Consider the following 22173-nt stretch of genomic DNA (forward strand, 5'->3'; position numbering starts at 1 on the left):
AAAAAAAAAAAAAAAAAAAAGAAAGATAGCTTTCAAAGAAGTAACAACTTGTCAGTTGGCTTCTCAACATAACGAGGAATGCTAAAAAACAAACAAACAAACAAAAAAAACCAGTGAAATAATACCTTCAATGCACTGAGAAAATAATTGCCAACATAGAATTTTACACCTGTCATGAATAGGGTAAATACAAACTAAGAGATTTTTCCAACAGCAGACCTTCACTAAAAGAATTTCTAATGTGTATACTTCCTATATAGGCAGAAAATAATCCTACAGAGAAAGGCTACAATGTAAAAAGAAATAAAGTGCAGTGAAGAGTAAATATGTGGGCAAATCTAAGGGAAATGAATCAAATCAAGGAATAATGATGTTTTTATTGTTAGAAGAAGAAAATATATCATTTAAATACATGAAAAAAATAATATGTAAGTTGGAAGGAGTTTAAATGATATTAAAATGTTCTGTGGACCTTGTTCAATAAGAGATAATGATTAATTGTAGACTTCCATAAGTTAAGCTTGCATGTTGTAATTTCTATAGAAACCTTTCAAACAATGGAAAGAGAATGTTTAATTTCATACCTAGTGGAGGAAAAAAACTAATGTTTTAAAACAATCTTAAAAAAGGCAAGAAAAAAAGAGAAAACACACATGGAACAGGTGAGACAAATAAAAAGCGCAAAATAAAATGATAGATTTAAGCAGAAATGTATCTGCAATTATAATAGATATAATAATAACTAATAAACAGGTGATGTGGTTTGAATATGTCCTCCAAATTTTCTGTGTGAGAAACTTAATTATCAATGCAACAGTGCTGAGAGGTGGGACCTGAACTTTAAGATGTGATTAAGTTATGAGGGCTCTGCCCTCATAAATTGATTATGTTGTTATTTCAGGAGTGGGTTCATTATTGTGAGAGTGAGTTCGTCATAAAAGCAGCTTTGCCCCCTTCTCTCTCTCTGTCTCATGCATTTTTGTGCCTGTGTGCTCGTGTGCGCTCTTGCTCTTCCACCTTGCACCATGGGATGACACAGCAAGAAGGCCCTTGCCAGATAAGGGCCCCTCAGCCTGGGACTTTCCAGCCTCCAGAACTGGAGGAGATAAATCTCTACTTTTTATGAATTTCCCAGTCTCAGGTATTCTATTACAGCAGTACAAAACAAATTAATACACTTATCCCATTGATACTGTAAAGTCCACTTCTGACATAGAATTTTATACTGTCATTCCTGCCTAGAGATAACAGATATTACCGGATTTTCAACAATCCTTATTCCCCTCTTACCATGTCCTACAGCTCCTTTGGCGTATTTTCTCTCTTTTCCCTTAGCAAGCCTCATACTTCCTCAATCAGGTTTTGCTGATTTATTTTTTTCCTTTCTAACTGCAAGAAAGGATTGTGGAATGGATAGCTGTTGTTAATTATTATTGATTCATGGCAGAAAGAAAAATTTCAGGCTCAGATCTATTAATCAACAACTTTAAGGCTAGGTGTGGTGGCTCACACTTGAATTCCAGCACTTTTGGTTTTATTTTAGGTTTGGGGGTACATGTGCAGGTTTGTTATATGAGTAAATTGCATGTCTTGGGGATTTGGCATACAGATTATTTCATCACTTAGGTAATGCGCGTATTACCTGATAAATAGTTTTTCGATTCTCACCCTCTTCCCACCCTCCACCCTTAAAAATGTGTCTGGAGGCCGGATGAAAGGTTAGGGCAGATCCTGAGTAGGGTAAGTATTACCTTATAAATAGGGTTGCCAGACTTAGCAAATAAAAACATAGGATACAGGAGATTATGATACTGTAATAATTCATGAAAATTTAATAATTATTCATTGTTTATCTGAAATTAAAATTTAACTGGGCATCTCGCATTTTATCTGGCAACTTTATTTGCAAAGCACTGCCTCCTTTGACACCTTTTAATAGCCTTCAATAAATAGAAGGCCCCTATCTTATAACAAGGGAGAGTTGGTCACTTCTGCAGACCAAGAGGTTTAGGCAACTAAAAGTTCTTATGAAAATCCTCAACCTGATCTTCAGTTGTGCAGCTCTCCTACTGCAGGAAATGAGTGTCTTTAAATGCTTTCAAGGAGATACTTTGACTCTTACACTTTGCTTAACCTTTTTTTCTTTCTTTTTTTTTTTTCTGTTTTTGAGACTCACTCTGTCACCCAGGCTGGAATGCAGTGGCGCGATCTCAGCTCAGTGCAACCTCCACCTCCCAGTTTCAAGCAATTCTCCTACCTCAGCCTCCTGAATAGCTGGGATTACAGGTACCTGCCACCACGCCTGGCTAATTTTTTGTATTTTTAGTAGAGATAGAGTCTCACCATGTTGGCCAAACTGGTCTTGACCTCCTGACCTCAAATGATTCACCCACCTCGGCCTCCCAAAGTGCTGGAATTACAGGTGTGAGGCACTGCACCTGGCCTTAAAGTTGTTGATTAATAGATCTGAGCCTGAGATTTTTCTTTCTGCCATGAATCAATAATAATTAACAACAGCTATCCATTCCACAATCCTTTCTTGCAGGCACTATTACCCTACAAGCCCCAATTGCCTGAGGCAGTAGTTTCTAAACTTGTCTGCACATAGGAATAACATGGGAGTGTCTAAAAATACCAGTGCCAGTGTCCTACCCCCAGAGATTGTAATGTAATTAGTCTTAGGTGTGGTCTGGGCCTAGGAATTTTTAAGTTTCCTAGGTGATTTTAATGTGCAGATTACTGGAACCACTAACCTAGGATATTGTACCAGTTAGTGCATCCTCTTGCACCTGTATCCCGTTACAGCTCACTACAGGTAAAAGCCTTAAAAATCCACTTTCACAGTGTCTTAGTCCTTTTCTGTTGCCACAAAAATACTTTTTTTGTGCATGGCACACAGCATCCAGGCAGTATCAGCAGCTAGTCCTATTGTTATCCAACTGGTGAGTAATCCAATGACAAAATCCTATACTTACTGTCTGCTTCCTAGGACCTTTCCTGGTGTCAACTTTCTTAGGTAGGCTTCCCTAGAAGCAGAACCTAAGGCAGGTAATCTTATCCAAGTGATATGTGTGTGGAACACTCTCGAGAAAAGAGAGAGGGGAAGGCAGGACAGGGTAGGGATAAAAGCAAGAATGTGTCTTAGCTGGTGACTAGCTTTAGTGCCTGATCCTGGGGCAACTCTGGAACACAAATTCTACTGCACAGTTATCCCTACCTTGAGGCAAGGGGGTGACCTTTTGTACCCCTACATCAATTAATCATTGGCTGAGGTCTGTCCCTAGAGGGGTGATGGAGAGCTGGAGTATAGCTTCTTAGCCAGGGCCAGGACTAGGGTGAAGTGAACAGGGTAAAGTTTGAGAGAAAGTAAAAAACTTAATAATTAAGATTAATACGATATTAATGCAACATATTAAATAAATAAAAATGAATTTAAAAATTCATGATGAACACAATAAAGTTTTAAATAAAGATAGAATTAGGGGAAGGGGTTCTTATTTGGTCAAGGGCAAGTCTCACAGAGAGAGCGACTGTAGGTTGTTAACAGTCAACACTCACAGCATCTGGGGGATGGATTCCTTGGCCAGGTAAGGGTGAGGAACCAACAATATCTATTATACCACCTTTCCCCCATTCTATTTATTTAATTTTGGGTTAACTCCATTCTCCTAGAATTTTTTTTTTTTTTTTTTTTGAGACGGAGTCTCACTCTGTCACCCAGGCTGGAGTGCAGTGGCCAGATCTCAGCTCACTGCAAGCTCCGCCTCCCGGGTTCCCACCATTCTCCTGCCTCAGCCTCCCGAGTAGCTGGGACTACAGGCGCCCGCCACCACGCCCGGCTAGTTTTTTGTATTTTTTAGTAGAGACGGGGTCTCACCGTGTTAACCAGGATGGTCTCGATCTCCTGACCTCGTGATCCGCCCGTCTCAGCCTCCCAAAGTGCTGGGATTACAGGCTTGAGCCACCGCGCCCGGCTATTCTCCTAGAATTTAGGGGAGGGAGCAGAAGAGAAAAACACTTGGTCCTTTTAATAAAGTCAAAAATCTCTTGCCATGGTGATTGCTTTAGGGATGAACTTGTGACCCAAATGAGCCCAATCTGCATCCTCCTCAAGGATATCTTTTGCTGGAGGTAACAGAAAAGATGCTGTGGACAACATACACTGGAGCCATCTGTGGTCATTTTTCCCAGCTGCACAGAAGAATCCCTATAATAGGAGAGAAGGAGATCAACATGAAAAAGAAAATCTGTGGCAAGAACAAAACCTGAGAGAGAAAGAGGGTGGGCTGAAAATATTCATTGTGCCTTTGGACTCAGCAAGGCCAACACCTTTCCATTCTATAATTTATAAATTAGGAATTATTTTTGGTATAGAATAGAAAGTTTGAATTAAGGAGCAAAACCAACTTGAGGAATAAAAAGGGGGTTGAAGGAGAGAAGGAGAGAGAGAGAGAGAAGAAAACAGTCTACTGGTTCACATAATGGGAAAGCCCAGGAGTAGATTTGTTTCAAGTGTGGCTGGAAAAAGCTTGTGCATGACATCACCATGATCCATGGATCTTCTTTCTTAGAACTGGCTCCATCTTCAGGTCAAATATGAATCAGACAACAGGCTGAGTGACAGATATTCTGGTTTTCTCAGAACTCTGCTTAATCCACTTTTGATAATGGTTCCATGATTCCTGAATCAAACATCCATGCCTGGATTCTGTCTTTCTTTAGGATGGATTATTTCCTGGCACCCTCCTTTTCCCCACCAGTCTTCTCCTTATGATCACTTATACCCGAAGCATAGTAGAGGACAACATGGGCTCAAATCACACCTCTTCTTCCTGCCAGAATACAACAAAACACTAGTTCACTGTTTGGCTGCTCTCGTAATTTTTTTCTTCTTTAAATTCTCAGAATATCTCAGGTTCACTCTTCTTTCCATTTGATTCCCCCTTCTCTTCTTAGAATAACTTTTTAGACTTTCGCAAGATAGCCTTTTTCCTTCTTCCCAAGATAATGTACGTAAACTATTTAACACAGTACCTGGCACATGGTATGCTCAATAAACAGCACTGTGGAGGAGAGGGAGGAAGAAGAGGAGGAGGGGGCAAACAATAATGTACCTTACATAGGTTTAAGAAGATATAAAAATGTTTTTTGTCTTTGCAACTTTACTACATTTTCTTTATTCAGTCCATCATTCATAGGCATCTGGATTAATTCCATGTCTTTGGTAATTGTGAATAGTACTGTCATGAACATATGTGTGCATGTATCTTTATGGTAGAACAATTTGTATTCCTTTGGGTATATAACCAATAACAGGATTGCTGGGTCGAATGGTAGTTCTGTTTTAAGTTCTTTGAGAACTCTCCAGACTGCTTTACACAGCAGCTGAGCTAATTTACACTCCTACCAGCAGTGTATAAGTGTTCCCTTTTCTCTGCAACCTTGCCAGCATCTGTTATTTTTTGGCTTTTTAATAACAGCCATTATGACTGGTATGAGACGGTATTTCACTGTGGTTTTGATTTGCATTTTCCTAATGATTAGTGATACTGAGCATTTTGTCATATGCTTGTTGGCTACATGTATATCTTCTTTTGAAAACTGTCTGTTCATTAATGTCCTTTGCCCACTTTTAAATGGGGTTGTTTGGTTTTTGCCTGTTGATTTAAGTTCCTTTTAGATTCTGAATATTAGACCTTTGTCAGATGCATGGTTTGCAAACATTTTCTCCCATTCTGTAGGTTGTCTCTTTTCTGTGTTGATAGTTTCCTTTACTGTGCAGAAGCTTTTTAGTTTAATTAGGACCCACTTACCAGTTTTTGTTTTTGTTGTAATTGCTTTTGGAGTCTTCATCATGAAGTCTTTGCCAGGGCCAATGTCCAGAACAGTATTTCCTAGTTATTTTTTCTAGGGTTTTATAGTTTTAGGTTTTACATTTAAATCTTTAATCCATCTTGAGTTGATTTTTGTATTTGGTGAAATGTAGGAGTCCAGTTTCAATCTTCTGCATATGGCTAACCAGCTATCCTAGCACCATTTATTGAATAGAGAATCCTTTCCCATTGTTTGTTAATGTTGATTTTGTCAAATATCAGATGGTCGTAGTTGTGTGGCTTTATTTCTGGGTTCTCTAACCTGTTCCACTGGTCTATGTATCTGCTTTTGTAACAGTACCATCCTGTTTGGGTTATGATAGCCTTGTAGTATAGTTTGAAGTCAGGTAATGTGATGCCTCTGGCCTTGTTCTTTTTGCTTAGGATCACTTTGGCTATTTGGCCTCCTTTCTGATTCTGAAGTAGGAGGCAGGACTGGGCTCTGGGCTCAGACATCAGACCAAATTGAGGACTAGCTCAACTGAGAAATGCCCCAGGGATGGGGCACAAGCAGTTTTCCATAAGACATGCCCACCAGTGTGTTGTGTCAGCTTACAATTTCCATGGCAACACCTGCAAGTTACTGCCCCTTTTCATGGCAGCGACCTGACAACCCAGAAGTTACCACTCTTTCTAGAAATTTCTGCATAATCCACCCCTTAATTTGCGTGTAATTAAAAGTAGATATGACTGCAGAACTGCCTTTGAGCTGCTGCTCTCAGCACACTGCATATGGGGTAGCACTGCTCTGCAGGAGCAGTCACAGAGCTGTAACACTGCCACCTCAGTAAAGTTGTTTTCTTCCACCAACCACTCACTTTGTTTTTTTTTTTTTTTTTTTTGAGACGGAGTCTAGCTCTGTCACCCGGGCTGAAGTGCAGTGGTGCCATCTCGGCTCACTGCACGCTCCACCTCCTGGGTTCATGCCATTCTTCTTCCTCAGCCTCCCAAGTAGCTGGGACTACAGGCACCCGCCACCACGCCCGGCTAATTTTTTGTATTTTTAGTAGAGACTGGGTTTCACCATAGCCAGGATGGTTTTGATCTCCTGACCTTGTGATTCACCCACCTTGACCTCCCAAAGTGCTGGGAATCCAGGTGTGAGCCACCAACTCACTTTTGAATTCTTTCCTGAGCAAAGCCAAGGACTCTCCCAGGATAAGCCCCAATCTGAGGCTCGTCTGCCTTGCATGAATACCATCTGAATTTTAGAATAGATGTTTCTAATTCCGTGAAAAATGTCATTGATTGTTTGATAAGAATAGCATTGAATCTGTAAATTGCTTTGGGCAGCATGCCATTTAAACAATATTGATTCTTCCTATCTATGAGCATGTGATATATTTCCATTTGTTTGTGTCTTCTCTGATTTCTTTCAGCAGTATTTTGTAATTCTGATTGTAAAGATTGTTCACTTCCCTGGTTTAGCTGTATGTTGTTCTTTTTGTGGCAATTGTGAATGGGATTGCATTCTTGAGTTATTTCTTAGGTAGGATGTTATTGGTATATAAAAATGTTACTTTGTACCCTGGATACATTGATTCTGTATCCTGAAACCTTGTTGAAGTTGTTTATCAGATCCAGAGCCTTTCGGAAGAGACTATGGGGTTTTCTAGGTATAGGATCATAGCATCTGAATGTTTCTAATGCCTAAGACCCTGCTGATCAAGAGTTTTCTTAATTCATACCTATATTTCCTGCTGCAAATAAACTACCCCTAATAAGTTCTCGATATAAGTAATTTCTCAGGGAGAATGAAAACTCTTAAAATTCTCATTGCTATGCCATCTTGTTTCTTTAAGTCTTCTACAATATATTTTTTCCCAGCTAAAACATTTTAAACCCTGAGAACAGTCACACACGTTAATATGCATGGCTGGTTTGGACACAGGAACAAGATTTATTGTTTTTTTAAAAAGCATTCCTTCCTTTTCTTTTCTTTTTAAATTGATAACAGGAGTCTCAAAAATACTCCAAGACTGTAACTCCAAGAGAGTTCAACAAACATATTGAAAATTGGAGGAAAACTAGTAAATGTGTGTTTTTTGTTTTTTGTTTTTTTTTTTAAAAAAAGGGTAAAGGAACTTATTTGATTGGATGGGTTGACTTTTTGAAACAAAAAGTGGAATAGACTTGTTTTTCCATCAAGTGGACACAGCTCAACTGTTCTTACAGAGGTTGAGGCCTGAAGCCTGGGGGCAAATACTTGATGGGTGTAGTTAAAAAGTGGCAGATAGACTGGTGGAAACAGCATGTAACTAGTTTGTGTCACCAGTTAGCATTGTAACTATACCCTAACATGTTCTAATAATAAGCTTCAGGTATATGTTCTGGGTTGCAAAATATGAATTTAAGAAAATGATTTAATTATTTGGCAGTTAGTGATCAGAAAGCAATCAGCTCCTGTTTCTTGCTCCATGCTCTGTGCCTCTGGTCTCTCATACCAGAAATTAGCCTCTACCTCACCCCTGTGCTGGGTCTATGTTAAAGAAAAGGATCTTTTCAACCTGGTGACTAAATAAAAAACTGTGATTTCTAATACTATTTCCAATCTGCTAGCTGTGCCTGGGCTATCCAACTTTTCCAACATTATATTTTAGGATTTCTTTTTCCCCATATCATTTGAGTGCAGAAAGCTCTTGTGGTCCATCTCCAATAAGGCAGCTCCTGTTAGTTTGTATTTCCCTCTGATTTGAGTTTACTTTTGTTATGGAGTCTACCTTGCCCTGCTCCTAGTCTAATAAGCTTGGGTACCAGGATCTAATCTAGAAATTTCAGGAGGCTTCTGTTAATTCAACTCCTTAGAAATGCCAAACTTGTTGAGGTTAACTGTGTCTGTTTCCTAATTGGTTTCCCTCCCTCCAATTTGCACAGCCCTCCCCGATACAAACCATCCTCTACATGGCTGCTTCTCAAGACAAGGGCTTTCCAAAATCTTGACTGGGAGCCTTTGGTCCTTTTTATTCTCAGCTTAACTGCTTAGAATTTCATGTTATATTTAGTAAGGAATGAGCTTCCTGTTATCTTCACAAAGAAGTAGATACTATTGATTGTCTGGAAATAATCTTGAGAAAGGAAAAGATAAAGGAAGTCCCAGGAACTTGGCTTTGGTCTCAGAAGGTAAAGATGGAAAAGTTCCATATGTATAAGGTGAGAGCATGAATCATCTCAGTCCCTAAGTTGAGATCCTGAGAATGGGACTTCATGTGAGGCTGATGCACGAGGAGTTGTAGGAGCATTTCTGGCTTTCAGCAGGGTGTTTGGAAGACTTCTGGGCTGAGTGTTATATGAAAGAATCCAAGCCCACACCTGTTAATCCATGTACAGCCCAACCTATAGCTCCTTCTACATCAGCCTCACATGAAGTTGCCATCCTCCCACTACTAATGCTCACTCGTCATCCTCAAGCCCACCCTGTTGAAACAAGCTACCCAATTGCTTGTTTGTTGTGGCTGTTTGATTTTTCTTTCTTTTCCTTTTTTAAACAGTATAATCCTCATCTTTTGGATTGCTCTTGGTCCTGTAAGGCAGGTAGATATTATTAACCCTATTTTACAAATAAGAAAACTGAAAATCAGAGAGATTAAGTAATTAAGGCAAGGTCACACAGTCAAGTGTAGTGGTGTCAGGTCTATCTGACCTGAAGTCCACAATCTTCCTTCATTATGCTCTATTGACACTCATTTTCCAGCTCTTTTGGTTAACAGGAAGGTTAGAGGGGCACAGTGGGGTGGGAAGAACCCTGGACTGAAAAATCAGGAACCTGAGTTCTGGTCATGGCTCTCTTTGGTGTTGGGTGAATTACTCCCTTCTCTGCCCTCATCTGCCACATACAATGGGAAGGTTCTCCTCATTGCTTTCTGAATTTCTTCCATTTCTAATAGACTGTTAGGAAAATTTATGACTTTTACTCTGTACTTTACTATATTTAGGAAACTGAGTTCACAATGTTTAATCTCAGAGTCAATGTTATAATTTGACCATGGGAATAGAAACCACTTTGCCACATGCTACAAGTAGTGTTGATCTGGCATTACTGCAAGTGAGGACCACTTTCTGAAATAAGTTCATGTATATTTTTGAAAGGCTTCACAATAAAGTCATTTAAAAAGTTCTGAGTGCTCAAATCTTTGTCAAGTTACACTTGTTTATAAAAAAATTACTTCATTGTGCTTGTGATGTGTGGATAGGAAAACATAAGTTGTGCCAGGACGGAACTTAGTTTTCTCTGAAGACATCATTAGTAGACACGGTGTCTGTGGTTCCCCCAAACGCATGATTCTGATTTAGACCCTACGTGTGTAGGGTCCTACAAATACTGAGATATGTTCCTTTTTCCTCATCCACTAAAGATAATTTAGTAATCACTGTAATTGAAAGTGTAGATCAACAGGAAATAGTTTGAGAAGTGAGGAATCTTATGTGCTTCTTTATAAGATATAAAAACTAGTGATTCTGATCTCTTTTCTATTTCCTTCATGATCCATACTTTTATCCTTCATGCTTGTTAATGCACTGTTTACAAGAAAATAATTTCTTAAGAAATGTATAAGGGATAGAGAAAATGGTTTACATAATGAGAAGCATTTTTTTTTACATACTATCAAACTTAAAGCATAGCAAGATTCAGAAATTTTGACATAAACACGCATTTCTCCTTTTTTATTCTACTTCACCTTTTCCAACACTGTACACATTCTAGTGCATGCCAGCATTTGTTTTCTGTTTCCTGTCTCTCCAGACCATGCTTCCCAACTCTTGTGATACCTGGCCCCTATCTTCCAGGAGAGCCAAGGATAGTTTGACTTCTTTTAAGTTCTAAAAGTATATGATTTCATGAAATGAGAGGTTTGGCTTAGTTAACAAGGATGCCTGCTAAAATAAAGGGGTAGATACATGGAGCACCTTTACCTTCTGTGGCTTCCTGTTGGTTGGAAAGAGCAGGTCTGGTGTAAATGCTCTGAAATAATAAGTCCAGGAGGTAGAGATGGGTAGGGGGATGATTACCCTGGATGGGAGAGGCAGCTCTTTTAAAGAACTAAACCTAAACCAAATCACACTTAGGGTGAGAAACCAAAGTCCTTAACTGGGAGGAGCTAATTGACTTAGCAAGCCAGAACAGTGGGGAAACCTAAGAAACAACCCAATTTATGCCCCAGAATTCTCAGAAGCCTCTGGAACTGGCAGGTCTGGTAATCCATTGAGGGCAAAAGTTGAGGGAATAGTGAGGGCCAAAATAAGGGGGATTGTAAAAGTTCTTTGAGCAGGAGTTGGAGTTACACTCCCTTTTCCCACTCAACACCACTGGGCAACTTCCCTCTTCCCACCCCAGCAGAAGTTTGGAATCTTGTTCTCTGGAGAGGATAAAGCAGAGAGCTTGAATAGAGAGACATCTCACACATTTGAGGATAGGGCTATCATACTAAAAACACATGGAGTAAGTAAATTTATGCATACTGAATAAGGAATGCAGAGGTTCCATTACTACTCGTATCCACCCCTCTTCTCTCACTTGGCTCCCAAAATACGAGCAGCTATACCTCCACCTTCCATGCAAGATACTGAAAAATTACCAGCTCAAAAAATACCTAAAAGTGATTTCCTAAAAATGTCTTGTTCCAGATCCCTCTACCATGAAGCTAAAATTGACAAACCCATCCATAAACTCAGATCTTCCAAATTTTTAGTTTTTCACTCTTAATCATGAACAGACAATCAAGGATCATCAGACAGCTGGGGAATCCTTTAACATGGATGATATAGATCAAAACAAACAAACAGGAAGAAATAACTTGGAATATAACATTTTGAAAAACAAACAACCTAATTGTTAATATCCTAAGAGAGTTAAGAGATAATATTTCAACCATTAGGAACAGGTTCCTTGCAAAAAAAAAAACATTCAGAAAACAAAAAAGAACTCTGAAAATAAAACATGATAGCAGAAGCAAAAAATACAACAGAAAGGCTGGAAGATAAACTTGAGAAAATCTCTAGGAAATGGAACAAAAAACAAAGTATGGACAACAGGAGAGAAAATAAGAAAATTGGAGGATCAGTCTGGGAGATTCAACATTCAAGAATCTGACATTCTAAAATGAGAGACTGGTGAAATAGAGGGGAAAAAATAATCAATGAAATAATTCAGGAAAATTTTCCTGGAGGGAAGGACATGAGTTTCCAGAATAAAAGTCCATTTGAGTGTTAATCACAATGGACAAACAGGCATTTCATGACAAAATCTTAGAACACTAAGCAGATTCTAAAAGCTTACATGTAAAAAGATAAGGAGTCAGAATATTTGTAGATTTCTCAAGAGCAACACTGGAAACTGGACAATGAAAATAATTTCCAATCCAAATTTTTATACAAAGGAAAATTATTATTAATAGTTAAGCAGAAAGGTAAGATAAAGACATTTTCAGACACATAAAATTTCATTAAATATATTTCCCACAGATCCTTTCTCAGAAAGTTACTGGAGCAAGCTACTGAAGGATATGCACCACCAAAGTGAGGGGGTAAATCAAGAAAGATAACTATATAGACATAGGAATTGGGAGATCCCTTCAGGGTAACTGTTGCTTACCAGACCTAGGGTGTAACTTGTTCAGACTGGAGCAGGTTTGAAACTTTATGTCTAAGGACAGTGAAGGATTCTGCATCTGTAAGTATCTTTTCTTCTGAAGTGAGCAGGTAAACATAGTAAAATCCAATGGAATCTCACTTTTATTATAAGATCCACAATAATGCTAGAATGTTGGTGAGAATGAAAACTTATACATACAGATGTATGTTTTTAGTATGAAGGATTACACTGAAGACTGATGTCAATCATCCTAGCAAGAGTATTCTGATTTCTTTAGACTGTGGTGTAAATTAAAACCAAATCTGCCTGAATAAGGGGAATATGTGTATGTGTGTGTACACACACTTATAGGCATAGTGTGACTACGAATGGATACCCAGGAAGCTGGAGATCAAAGTTGTGTGGCTAGGGAAAGGGAATGTGAGGGAGACCTTATTTTCACTATTTACCTTCTTGTTTCCCTTGGTGTGTTAGACAGAATGCAGGGTAAGAGAGACAGGAGACTGGGATCAGTTGGGAAGTGACTGTCATGTTCTTGGTATAAATAAATAAGGTCCTGAATGAGAAAAGAAGAGGTGGATGTGAAAGTGGGAGGATGCTTTCCTGGTCTGGTGATGACTGATAACAGAATGAGACAGGAGGGAAGGAGTGAGCAGTGGGTGCTGAGGGAAAGGTTGAATGCAGTCATCAGAGATGACTCTTTGCTTTCAAGCCTAGGTTAATGTATTTATTAGTTCCTTCTCACATTGCTAACAAAGACACACCCAAAACTGGCTAATTTATAAAGGAAGGAGGTTTAATTGACTCACAGTTCAGCAGGGCTGATGAGGCCTCAGGAAACTTACAATCATGGTGGAACGGGAAGCAAACATATCCTCTTTCACAGGTTGATAGGAAGGAGAAGTGCCAAGCAAAAGGCAGAAAAGCTTCTTATAAAACCATCACATCTCATGAGAACTCACTCACTGTCATGAGAACAGCAGCATGGGGGTAACTGCCCACACGATTCAAGTACCTCCCACTGGGTCCCTCCCACAACACATGGAGATTATGGGAACTACAATTCGAGATGAGATTTGGATGGGGACACAGCCAAACCATATAATTTCACCCCTGGCTCCTCCCAAATCTCATGTCCTTACATTTCGAAACATGCCTTTCCAACAGTCCTCCAAAGCCTTAACTCATTCCAGCATTAACCCAAAAGTCCAAGTCCAAAGTCTCATCTGAGACAAGGCAAGTACCTTCCACCTATGAGCCTGTAAAATCAAAAGAAAGTTAGTAACTTCCTATATACAATGGGTATACAGGCATTGGGTAAATACACCCATTCCAAATGGGAGAAATTCGCCAAAACAAAGGGGCTACAGGCCCCATGCAAGTCCAAAATCCAGTAGGGCAGTGAAATCTTAAAGCTCCAAAATTTTCTCCTTTAACTCCATCTCTCATATCCAGGTCATGCTGATGCAAGAAGTGGGCTTCCATGACCTTGGGCAGCCCAGCCCCTGTGGCTTTGCAGGGTACAGCTACCTCCTGGCTTCCTTCATGGGCTGGCATTGAGTTTTGGCAACTTTTCCAGGTGCATGGTGCAAGCTGTTGGTGGACCTACAGTTCTGGGGTCTGGATGATGGTGGCCCTCTTCTCATAGCTCCACTAGGCAGTGCCCCAGTGGGGTCTCTGTGTAGGAGGTCCAACCCCACATTTTCCTTCTGCACTGCCCTTGCAGAGGTTCTCCATGAAAGCCCTACCACGGCAGCAAACTTTGGCCTGGACATCCAAGTGTTCCCATACATCCTCTGAAATCTATGGGGAGGTTCCCAAACCTCAATTCTTGACTTGCAGGCTCCCTGTGCTGAAGCTACCAAAACTTGGGGCTTGCACCCTCTGAAGGCATGACCTGAACTGCATCTTGGCCTCTTTTAGCCATGGCTGGGATGCAGGGCACCAAGTACTGAAACTGCACAAAGCAGCAATGCCTTGGGCTTGGCCCAGGAAACCATTTTTCCCTCCTAGGCCTCTTGGCCTGTGATGAGAAGGGCTGCTGTGAAGACTTCTGACATGCCCTGGAGACATTTTCCCATTGTCTTGGCAATTAACATTTGGCTCTTTGTTACTTATGCAAATCTCTGCAGCTGGCTTGAATTTCTCCTCAGAAAATGGGTTTTCTTTTTATCATATCATCAGGCTCCAAAATTTTCCAAACTTTTAAACGTAAGTTCCAATTCCCAACCATATTTTTGGGAATACATAAAACTGAGTGCTTTTAACAGCACAAAAGTTACATCTTGAATGCTTTGCTGCTTAGAAGTTTCTTCTGCCACATACCCTAAATCATCTCTCTCAAGTTCAAAGTTCCACAAATCTCTAGGGCAGGGACAAAATGCCACCAGTGTCTTTGCTAAAACATAGCAAGAGTCACCTTTATTCCAGTTCCCAACAAGTTCCTCTTCTCTATCTGAGACCACCTCAGCCTGTATTTCATTGTCCATATTACTATCAGCATTTCAACAAGTCTCTAGGAAGTTCCAAACTTTCCCACATCTTCCTGTCTTCTTCTGAGCCCTCCAAACTCTTCCAACCTCTGCCTGTTACCGAGCTCTGCCACTTACAAAGTTAGCAGTGTTGGGTAAATTATTCTGACTCATCTCTGTGTTTAGATTTTCTCATCAGCATAATCGGCATAATATTCCATTACCTATGTCACAGGGTCATTGTGAGGATTAAACAGGATAATGAGTTTAAAGGTTTAGATGAGCGACTGGTATATGGTAAATGTGAAATAACGTTAGCTAGTACTATTTTGCCTAATGACCTCTTTCGACCTCCTTTTTCTTTCCCCTAGTCTTAGAATACAGTAGTTCAGTGGATTTAATATACAAAGGAGGGATGTTCTCACCATAGGGCATGTTAATATTTCATTCAATCTTTAAACAGATATGTTTTGAGAGAACAAAAAAGAATTCTGAAAAGAATACATGATAGCAGAAGTAAAAATACAACAGAAGTTAGAAGATGAAGTTGAGGAAATCTTTAAGAAATAGAACAAAAGACAAAAAGATGGACAATAGGATAAACAACTATCTTAGGTACCTGGGATCCATTGGTGAGAAATTAAACACATTCCTGCCCTCACAGAGTCTAGGTCATTTTCTTTGATCCAGAGTTTTCCTGGCTCCTCTCACATGCTGTATGTATATATGCACTTATTTTATAATCATGGTGTTTTCAAGGAATATTTTTACATTAAACTTTTGTTTAATGTACATATAAGCATATAATTTAAAAGTTACACATTACAGGTTACAAACTCAAAAGTAAGCTTCCCTTCCTTATTCCAGATTTCTTAGTTGTCCTCAAAAACAACCATTCTTACTTGATTCTTTTCTGACTCATTACTGAGATAAACATATAGAAGTATACAAGCCTCCTTTCTCATGTAATGGTAGTGGAAAGGGAGGAGGAGAAGATATAGGATGCGTCAGAGGCTTCTAGCAAAGAGAAGGTGTAAAGAGAAAGGAAGTACATTCAGAGGACAGAGTGGGGAATATCAGACCACAAGGGTTGAGTAGTACTCTTGAAGCCAAAGCAGAAAATGTAGACTTTTAAATGAATGTAACAAGCATTTATTAAAAACTGTGCTGCACAAAACATGTTAGAAACTAGCCAGGTGCTAGGAGTCTAATCAAGGCAGGGGCAGGGTACACACATGGGAATATTACATGGACAAGCTTATCTAGCATGGCAGTCTACAACCCTTGAAGGTTGTTTACATAAAGTAAAGGAACATTTTTGTGGCTCAGCCCCTCCCAGAGTTCTCTTTAGGTTTGGACGGAGACTGCCCCATCCCTTACTGATCCCACCTTAGAGCCAGGTTTCCAAAGTCATTTCTCCCGGTATATCTGTCTCTGTATGCAATTTTCCTCTGGTTGCCTTGAGCAAAAACAATCATCCAACTCAAATTTGCTAGCTCTATGCTGGGCCAGCCCATGTGCCTGTAGGACATCTGTAGGCTAAGTAAGCCCCTGGGTGATCTCCATCTTGGTCTTCCTAATTCCATTACAGCTCTTCTTCTCTCAGCCAGGAGTGGAAAGTCCTAAGCCTCCTTCCATTCATCCCATTATCAAGATGATGGCTCTCCCTCCCCAGCTCTGCTTCCAGGAAGATGACATCCCAATAACTTGGGCATCACCAAAACCCCTCCCTGAATACCAGGGAAACTGCTGTCTATCTTAAGTCCATTTGGACAGACTGTTCATCTGTTGCTTGTTTCAAGACTTGTTGATGGGGTGGACAGACCAGACATATCATGTATTTCTGTGGATCAAGATCTCTCTTTTTTTCTCTCTCTCTTTTAAGTATTGTGATCTCTTTGGTTCTTTCACAGCTTCCCCAGGCCGTCTCACTTGTCAGTTCTTCAAGAAAAACAGGGTTCACAAGCTCCAGCACTTTCGTGTTTATTCGGTTCTCTCCACTAGGGCTTGTTGGGCAGGGCAAGCCTCCTCAGTATTAGCCAACAGCCCAGATAGAAGTGGCTCCAGGTTCTGTCTCTGCCTCTCCTAATTTCCCCAAATTTAGGTTGGTCTGCTCATTGTTGCCTGTACCCTAGGCCACCGTTTTCCTTACTGACCCTGACAGAGGGATGAGAACTCCTTAGCAGGGGTAGACTTTTCTCTAGAGCATAGTAATCACACTATTACAGTACATAGATCTCTATGTTTCAAAATATTAACACTATAAGGTCATAAATACATAACTCCCACCAAGACTGAGGAGGTAGTTGTTTAGTCACAGGTACACAAGATTCATTGGGGCACCAGCTTAGAAATCTGGGCAGATAAAAGGCAGTTTTCCAGAAATTGAGAGTTCTATTTAAAAAAATACAATCTATGAAATTAAGAGAAGAATCTGATCTGGAGGAGGTATTGGTCCTAAATTTTATTTCCACGTCATGAACCATTAAGCTGGGCTTGGCCCATAAGTGTGCTCTGAAGTGAAAAGAAGCAATAAGAGAATTAGTCTGCTCTTGGCATACTGAGCAGAGTTGGAGTTACAGGGAGGCTATTCCACTTAGAGGAAGTCCTGGACCCCCTTATTACTGATGGTAATGTCTTTTTGCCTTCTGGAAGAAATAAAAAAGGTTGCCCAGAAACTTACAAAGGAATGGGTAGAAAGAATGAATACTTGTATGGGCTTTACTCTTTAATTAAAAACGTGTATCACTTTTGTCGCATGAAGGTGTCTTCAAACTTTTAAAAACACACTGGGCTTCTTCAGATCTTTCAGGTACATTAATTTTTTCTCTGGAAAAAATAGAAGAAAAGATTAGGTGATATTTCACAGTTGAGCTACTTTCTTTTTCTAGATTTCAATGATAGGGCACAATAGAGGTTGCCATTGGAACAGCAATGAGGAGAAACAAACTATTGAAGAGAAAGGTGGAGAAGGCAAGAGAAAAGAACCATGGTCTACACTGTTGTCTATGCATCAACAACTACCCTTTATTTCTGCCTGGCCCTTCCCATGCCCTCTGCTGATTCTCTGCTGCCTGCTCTCTTCAGGCTCTTCCAGACCATTTCTGAAACTGAATCTGACAGGGTAGACAGGATTTCAGCACCCTTTCTCATTGTCCAAGGGTGCCCGGAATTATTAGTCTTGTTGCTAGAATCACAGTGGCTGGTATATCTGGATTATTGCTGGGCACTCTTGGTTGTCTGTGCACCCTGGGGGTTATGACCCTGTCTCTGAAACCAGGCTTGTTACTGAGGGTTGCTTTGATCCTATGGGTATGCAGTCAGAGTCTTAATATTCCTGAGAGTTTAATTTCTCAGGAGGGCTAGAGGTAAAGACTATCTTTCATGTTGTGAAAGGACTGATCGCCAAGAGCTTTTATGTATTCATCATGCATCAATCATTCTTTCGATAAGCATTTATTGAGAACCTGCTATATGCCAGGCATCATGCTAAGTGCTAGCAGCACAATGATGAGCTTAACTGGTATGGTCTCTGCTCTTCATAGAATTTAGTTTAGTCTAGTTTATAGAGTTTAATAAGATAATTACACAAATATGTAAGCATAATCTGGTGTTATTAAGAAAAAGCCAAGGGATCCATATGACACTGTAACAAATGGACATTTTCTAGTTTGGGAAAGGGTTTTTAAGAAAGTGCTGCTTGAGGCAAGATCTGAAGAATGAGGTAAAGAAGTGGCAGACGAACATCTAAACAGGGTCATAGCAAATACTAAGATGCTCAGGCTGAAGCAAACATGTTATCATTCCCCACTTCTTCATTTTTTCATTCCACACATGTAGGATGCCCACTAATCTAGGCACTGTGCTAGGTACTGGGGTTACTGCAGCCCAGGTTTGCCACCTCTGAAATCTTTGGTATTGACTTTTGCTTGACCATGACGGAGCTTGTCATGCTTTCTGGGCATTGTGCATTGGATACCCTGTCATCCATTAACAGGTTATTTTCTTCTAGGTCTTAACTAGTCTTATTTTCCTCTCCCTCTTTATTAGTTCAAGTTTGTTGAAGTCTCAACATGCTTTAGGCATAAGCCTATTCAAGTAACAGGCACTCTGGGGATTATACCTCTCTCATCAATGTCTCAGGGTCAGGATTTACCTTTTTTTGGTCTGTTCACTCTCTTCCCTCTCCATTGTGTTGGTTCCTGAAAGACACCAAGACCAATCTTCAAAAATGTATTCCTCATAGACACCAAAAGAAGGAAAGTTTGAAAAGGCTTCAAAGTTCTGGGACTCAGAGAGAAATTGTTGTGACTTTTTATATGCAAGAGACAGTTATTTAAATGATGCAGTTTCAGGGGCATTGGGAAGAAGTTTCTTGCATTCAAAAAGTATATGCCTTCCCTTGCTCACTGTGCCTTAAATTGTAACACTGGAAATATATTTTTCGCTTGTAGCTCTATCCTGGCTAACCAAAAAATACCATTGGGAGGGGTAATATATTTAGTTTTAGCAATCATTTTGTGATTGGAAGAGTTTCTAATCCTTTTCTGAAAGCGAGGTTTAGAAGGAGGAGGAAAAGAAGTCTTGAAGATGCTGATGCCTAAATGGACTAGCCAGATGGTGCTAAGAATATTATACAATGTTGCACGGACAAGCCCAAGTGAGAAATTTCTAGCCAGCTAGACCTCACAAAGCCTGAGTTGCTATTGATAGGGACTTGATACTGACACAACTTGGGATGTAAACTTCTCTAGGCTGACTGTTGTGATGATGCGATTGTCCCACTTAAAGCCCAACAGGTTGCTAACCTGAGTGTCCATGGAGGTATTTATAGACCACAAGAATCCACTCAACAATACCTCTGTTGGTTTTGTGATTCTGTCTTTACTAAATAGAGTATTCTTAAACACTTCCTGTCATTGGAAGTTCTCTTTTATGTGTGTATGTGTGTATTTAAAAACAATCAGCTTTTATGAGGCCACAAAAGTCAGAAGAATGGTATAACGGACTTTGGGTACTCGGGGGGAAGAGTGAGAGGCAGATAAGGGATAAAAGACTACACATTGGGTACAGTAGACATTGCTCGGGTGCCAGGTGCATCAAAATCTCAGAAATCACCACTAAAGAACTTATCCATGTAATGAAAACCCACCTGTTCCCCAAAATCTATTGAAATAAAATAAAAATAAAAGATAAAAACAATCTGCTTTATGGAGGTATAATTAATAAATAATAAAACCCAATCATTTCCAATCATTTTCAGTATAGAGTTTGGTGATTTTAACGAATATATATAGTCACGTAACCACCACCAAGACTGTAACCACAATCAAGATCAAGAACATTTCCGTAAGCCAAAATAGTTCCCTTCTACTCCTTTTCAGCTGATTCCTTTCCCCCATCCCATGGATAACCATGAATCTACTTACAATAGTTTTGCTTTTTCTTGAATTTCATATAAATGAAATTGTATAATGTGTATTCTTCTTGTGCCTGGATTGTTTCACTTAGCATAATGCTTTTGAAATGTATGTATGTTCTTGTGCATTGTTAGCAGTCCATTCCTTTCTATAGCTTTGCAGTATTTCATTGTATAAATATACCACCATTTGTTTATGCATTCACCAACTGATGTAAATTTAGGATGCCAGGTTTGGTATTATGAAGAAAGCTGCTATGAACATTTGTGTATGAGCTTTTATATATTTTTAAAATTTCTGTTTGGTAAAAGTCTGGGATTTTGGGTTGTATAGCAGTACATGAGAGTTTCAGACACTTGATGTTTATCAGACCATTCTAGAGGGTGTGCAGTGGTATCTTATTATAGTTTTAATTTGTACTTCCCTGATGACTAATGATGTTGTGACTGTGCTCATCAGCCATTTGTATATCTTCTTCTGTTATGTATCTGTTCAAGTCTCTCATGTCGTGCCTTTTATTAAATGGATTGTCTTACTAATGAGTGGCAATATGTAATTACATATTCTGCATACAAGTCCTTTATCAGATATATATTTTGCAAACAAACATTTTCTCCCTGTCTGTGGTTTGACGTTTCCTTTTTTTTTTTTTTTTTGGTTGAGACGGAGTCTCGCTCTTTCGCCCAGGCTGGACTGCAGTGGCGCGATCTTGGCTCACTGCAAGCTCCGCCTCCCAGGTTCACGCCATTCTCCCGCCTCAGCCTCCCGAGTAGCTGGGACTACAGGCGCCCACCACCACGCCCGGCTAAGTTTTTGTATTTTTAGTAGAGACGGGGTTTCACTGTGTTAGACAGGATTGTCTCAATCTCCTGACCTTGTGATCTGCCCGCCTCGGCCTCCCAAAGTGCTGGGATTACAGGCATGAGCCACCGCGCCCAGTGACTTTTCCTTTTTTAAATAAAGTCAAAGAACAAAAGTTTTCAATATTGATGACAACCATTTTATCTGTTTATGATACGGTTTTTGCTTTCTGTGTCTTATGTAAGAAGACTTGCCTAACTTAAGGTCACAAAGATTTTCTCCTCTGTTTTCTTTCAGAAGTCTTTTCATTTTAATTCTTAATATTTAAGTTACTTTGTGTGTGTCTAGGCTCATACTTTTTCTTTGTGGATATCTAATTGTCCCAACACTATTTGTTGAAAAGACTATCTGCATGGAATTACCTTGGTACCTTTGTCAACAGTGTGAATCTATTTTTGACTCTCTGTTTTGTTCCATTGACTGATACGTCTGTCCCTTTACCAATATCACACTGTCTTAATTACTATTACTATATAGTAAATATTGAAATTAGGTAGGTTAAGTCCACCTTTTTTTTTTTTTCTTTTTATTTGAGACGGAGTTTCGCTCTTGTTGCCCAGGCTGAAGTGCAGTGGCGCGATCTCAGCTCACAGCAACCTCTGCCTCCTGGGTTCAAGCCATTCTCCTGCCTCAGCCTCCGGAGTAGCTGGGATTACAGGCATGCACCACCACACCCAGCTAATTTTGTATTTTTAACCTTTGTTCTTATTTTTCAGAATTGTTTTGGCAATTGTAGGTTCTTTGCATTTCCCTATAACTTTTAGAGTAAGATTTTTAATATCTGTTAAAGAGCTTACGAGGATTTTGATTGTGATTACATTTAATTCATAGATCAACTTGGAGAGAACTGATATCTTAACAACATCTAGTCTTCTGATTTATAAACATGGCCTATGTCTCCATTTATTTTGGTTTACTTTAATTTCTTCAGTAGTAATAGTATAGTTTTATTGTATAGT

The 22173-nt window shown here is 39.6% G+C and overlaps 1 protein-coding gene across 5 annotated transcripts in view; it reads right to left on the reverse strand.

Moving 5' to 3' along the window:
- Window positions 1-16062: 16062 nt before the first annotated feature.
- The window catches only part of CD86 (CD86 molecule), a 63075-nt gene continuing 56964 nt past the window's right edge, over window positions 16063-22173 (reverse strand). For all 5 annotated transcript variants that reach the window (XM_011950820.1, XM_011950824.1, XM_011950825.1 and 2 more), the window contains 2 exons: window positions 19090-19135; window positions 16063-17762 (listed from right to left, as the gene is read on the reverse strand). In XM_011950820.1, the coding sequence (XP_011806210.1) occupies window positions 17666-17762; window positions 19090-19135 (143 nt within the window). In that variant the 3' untranslated portion in view covers window positions 16063-17665. The remainder of the gene's footprint in view (window positions 17763-19089; window positions 19136-22173) is intronic.

Source organism: Colobus angolensis, unplaced genomic scaffold, assembly GCF_000951035.1.
Source record: "Colobus angolensis palliatus isolate OR3802 unplaced genomic scaffold, Cang.pa_1.0 Scaffold31, whole genome shotgun sequence".
Classification (NCBI taxonomy): Eukaryota; Metazoa; Chordata; class Mammalia; order Primates; family Cercopithecidae; genus Colobus; species Colobus angolensis.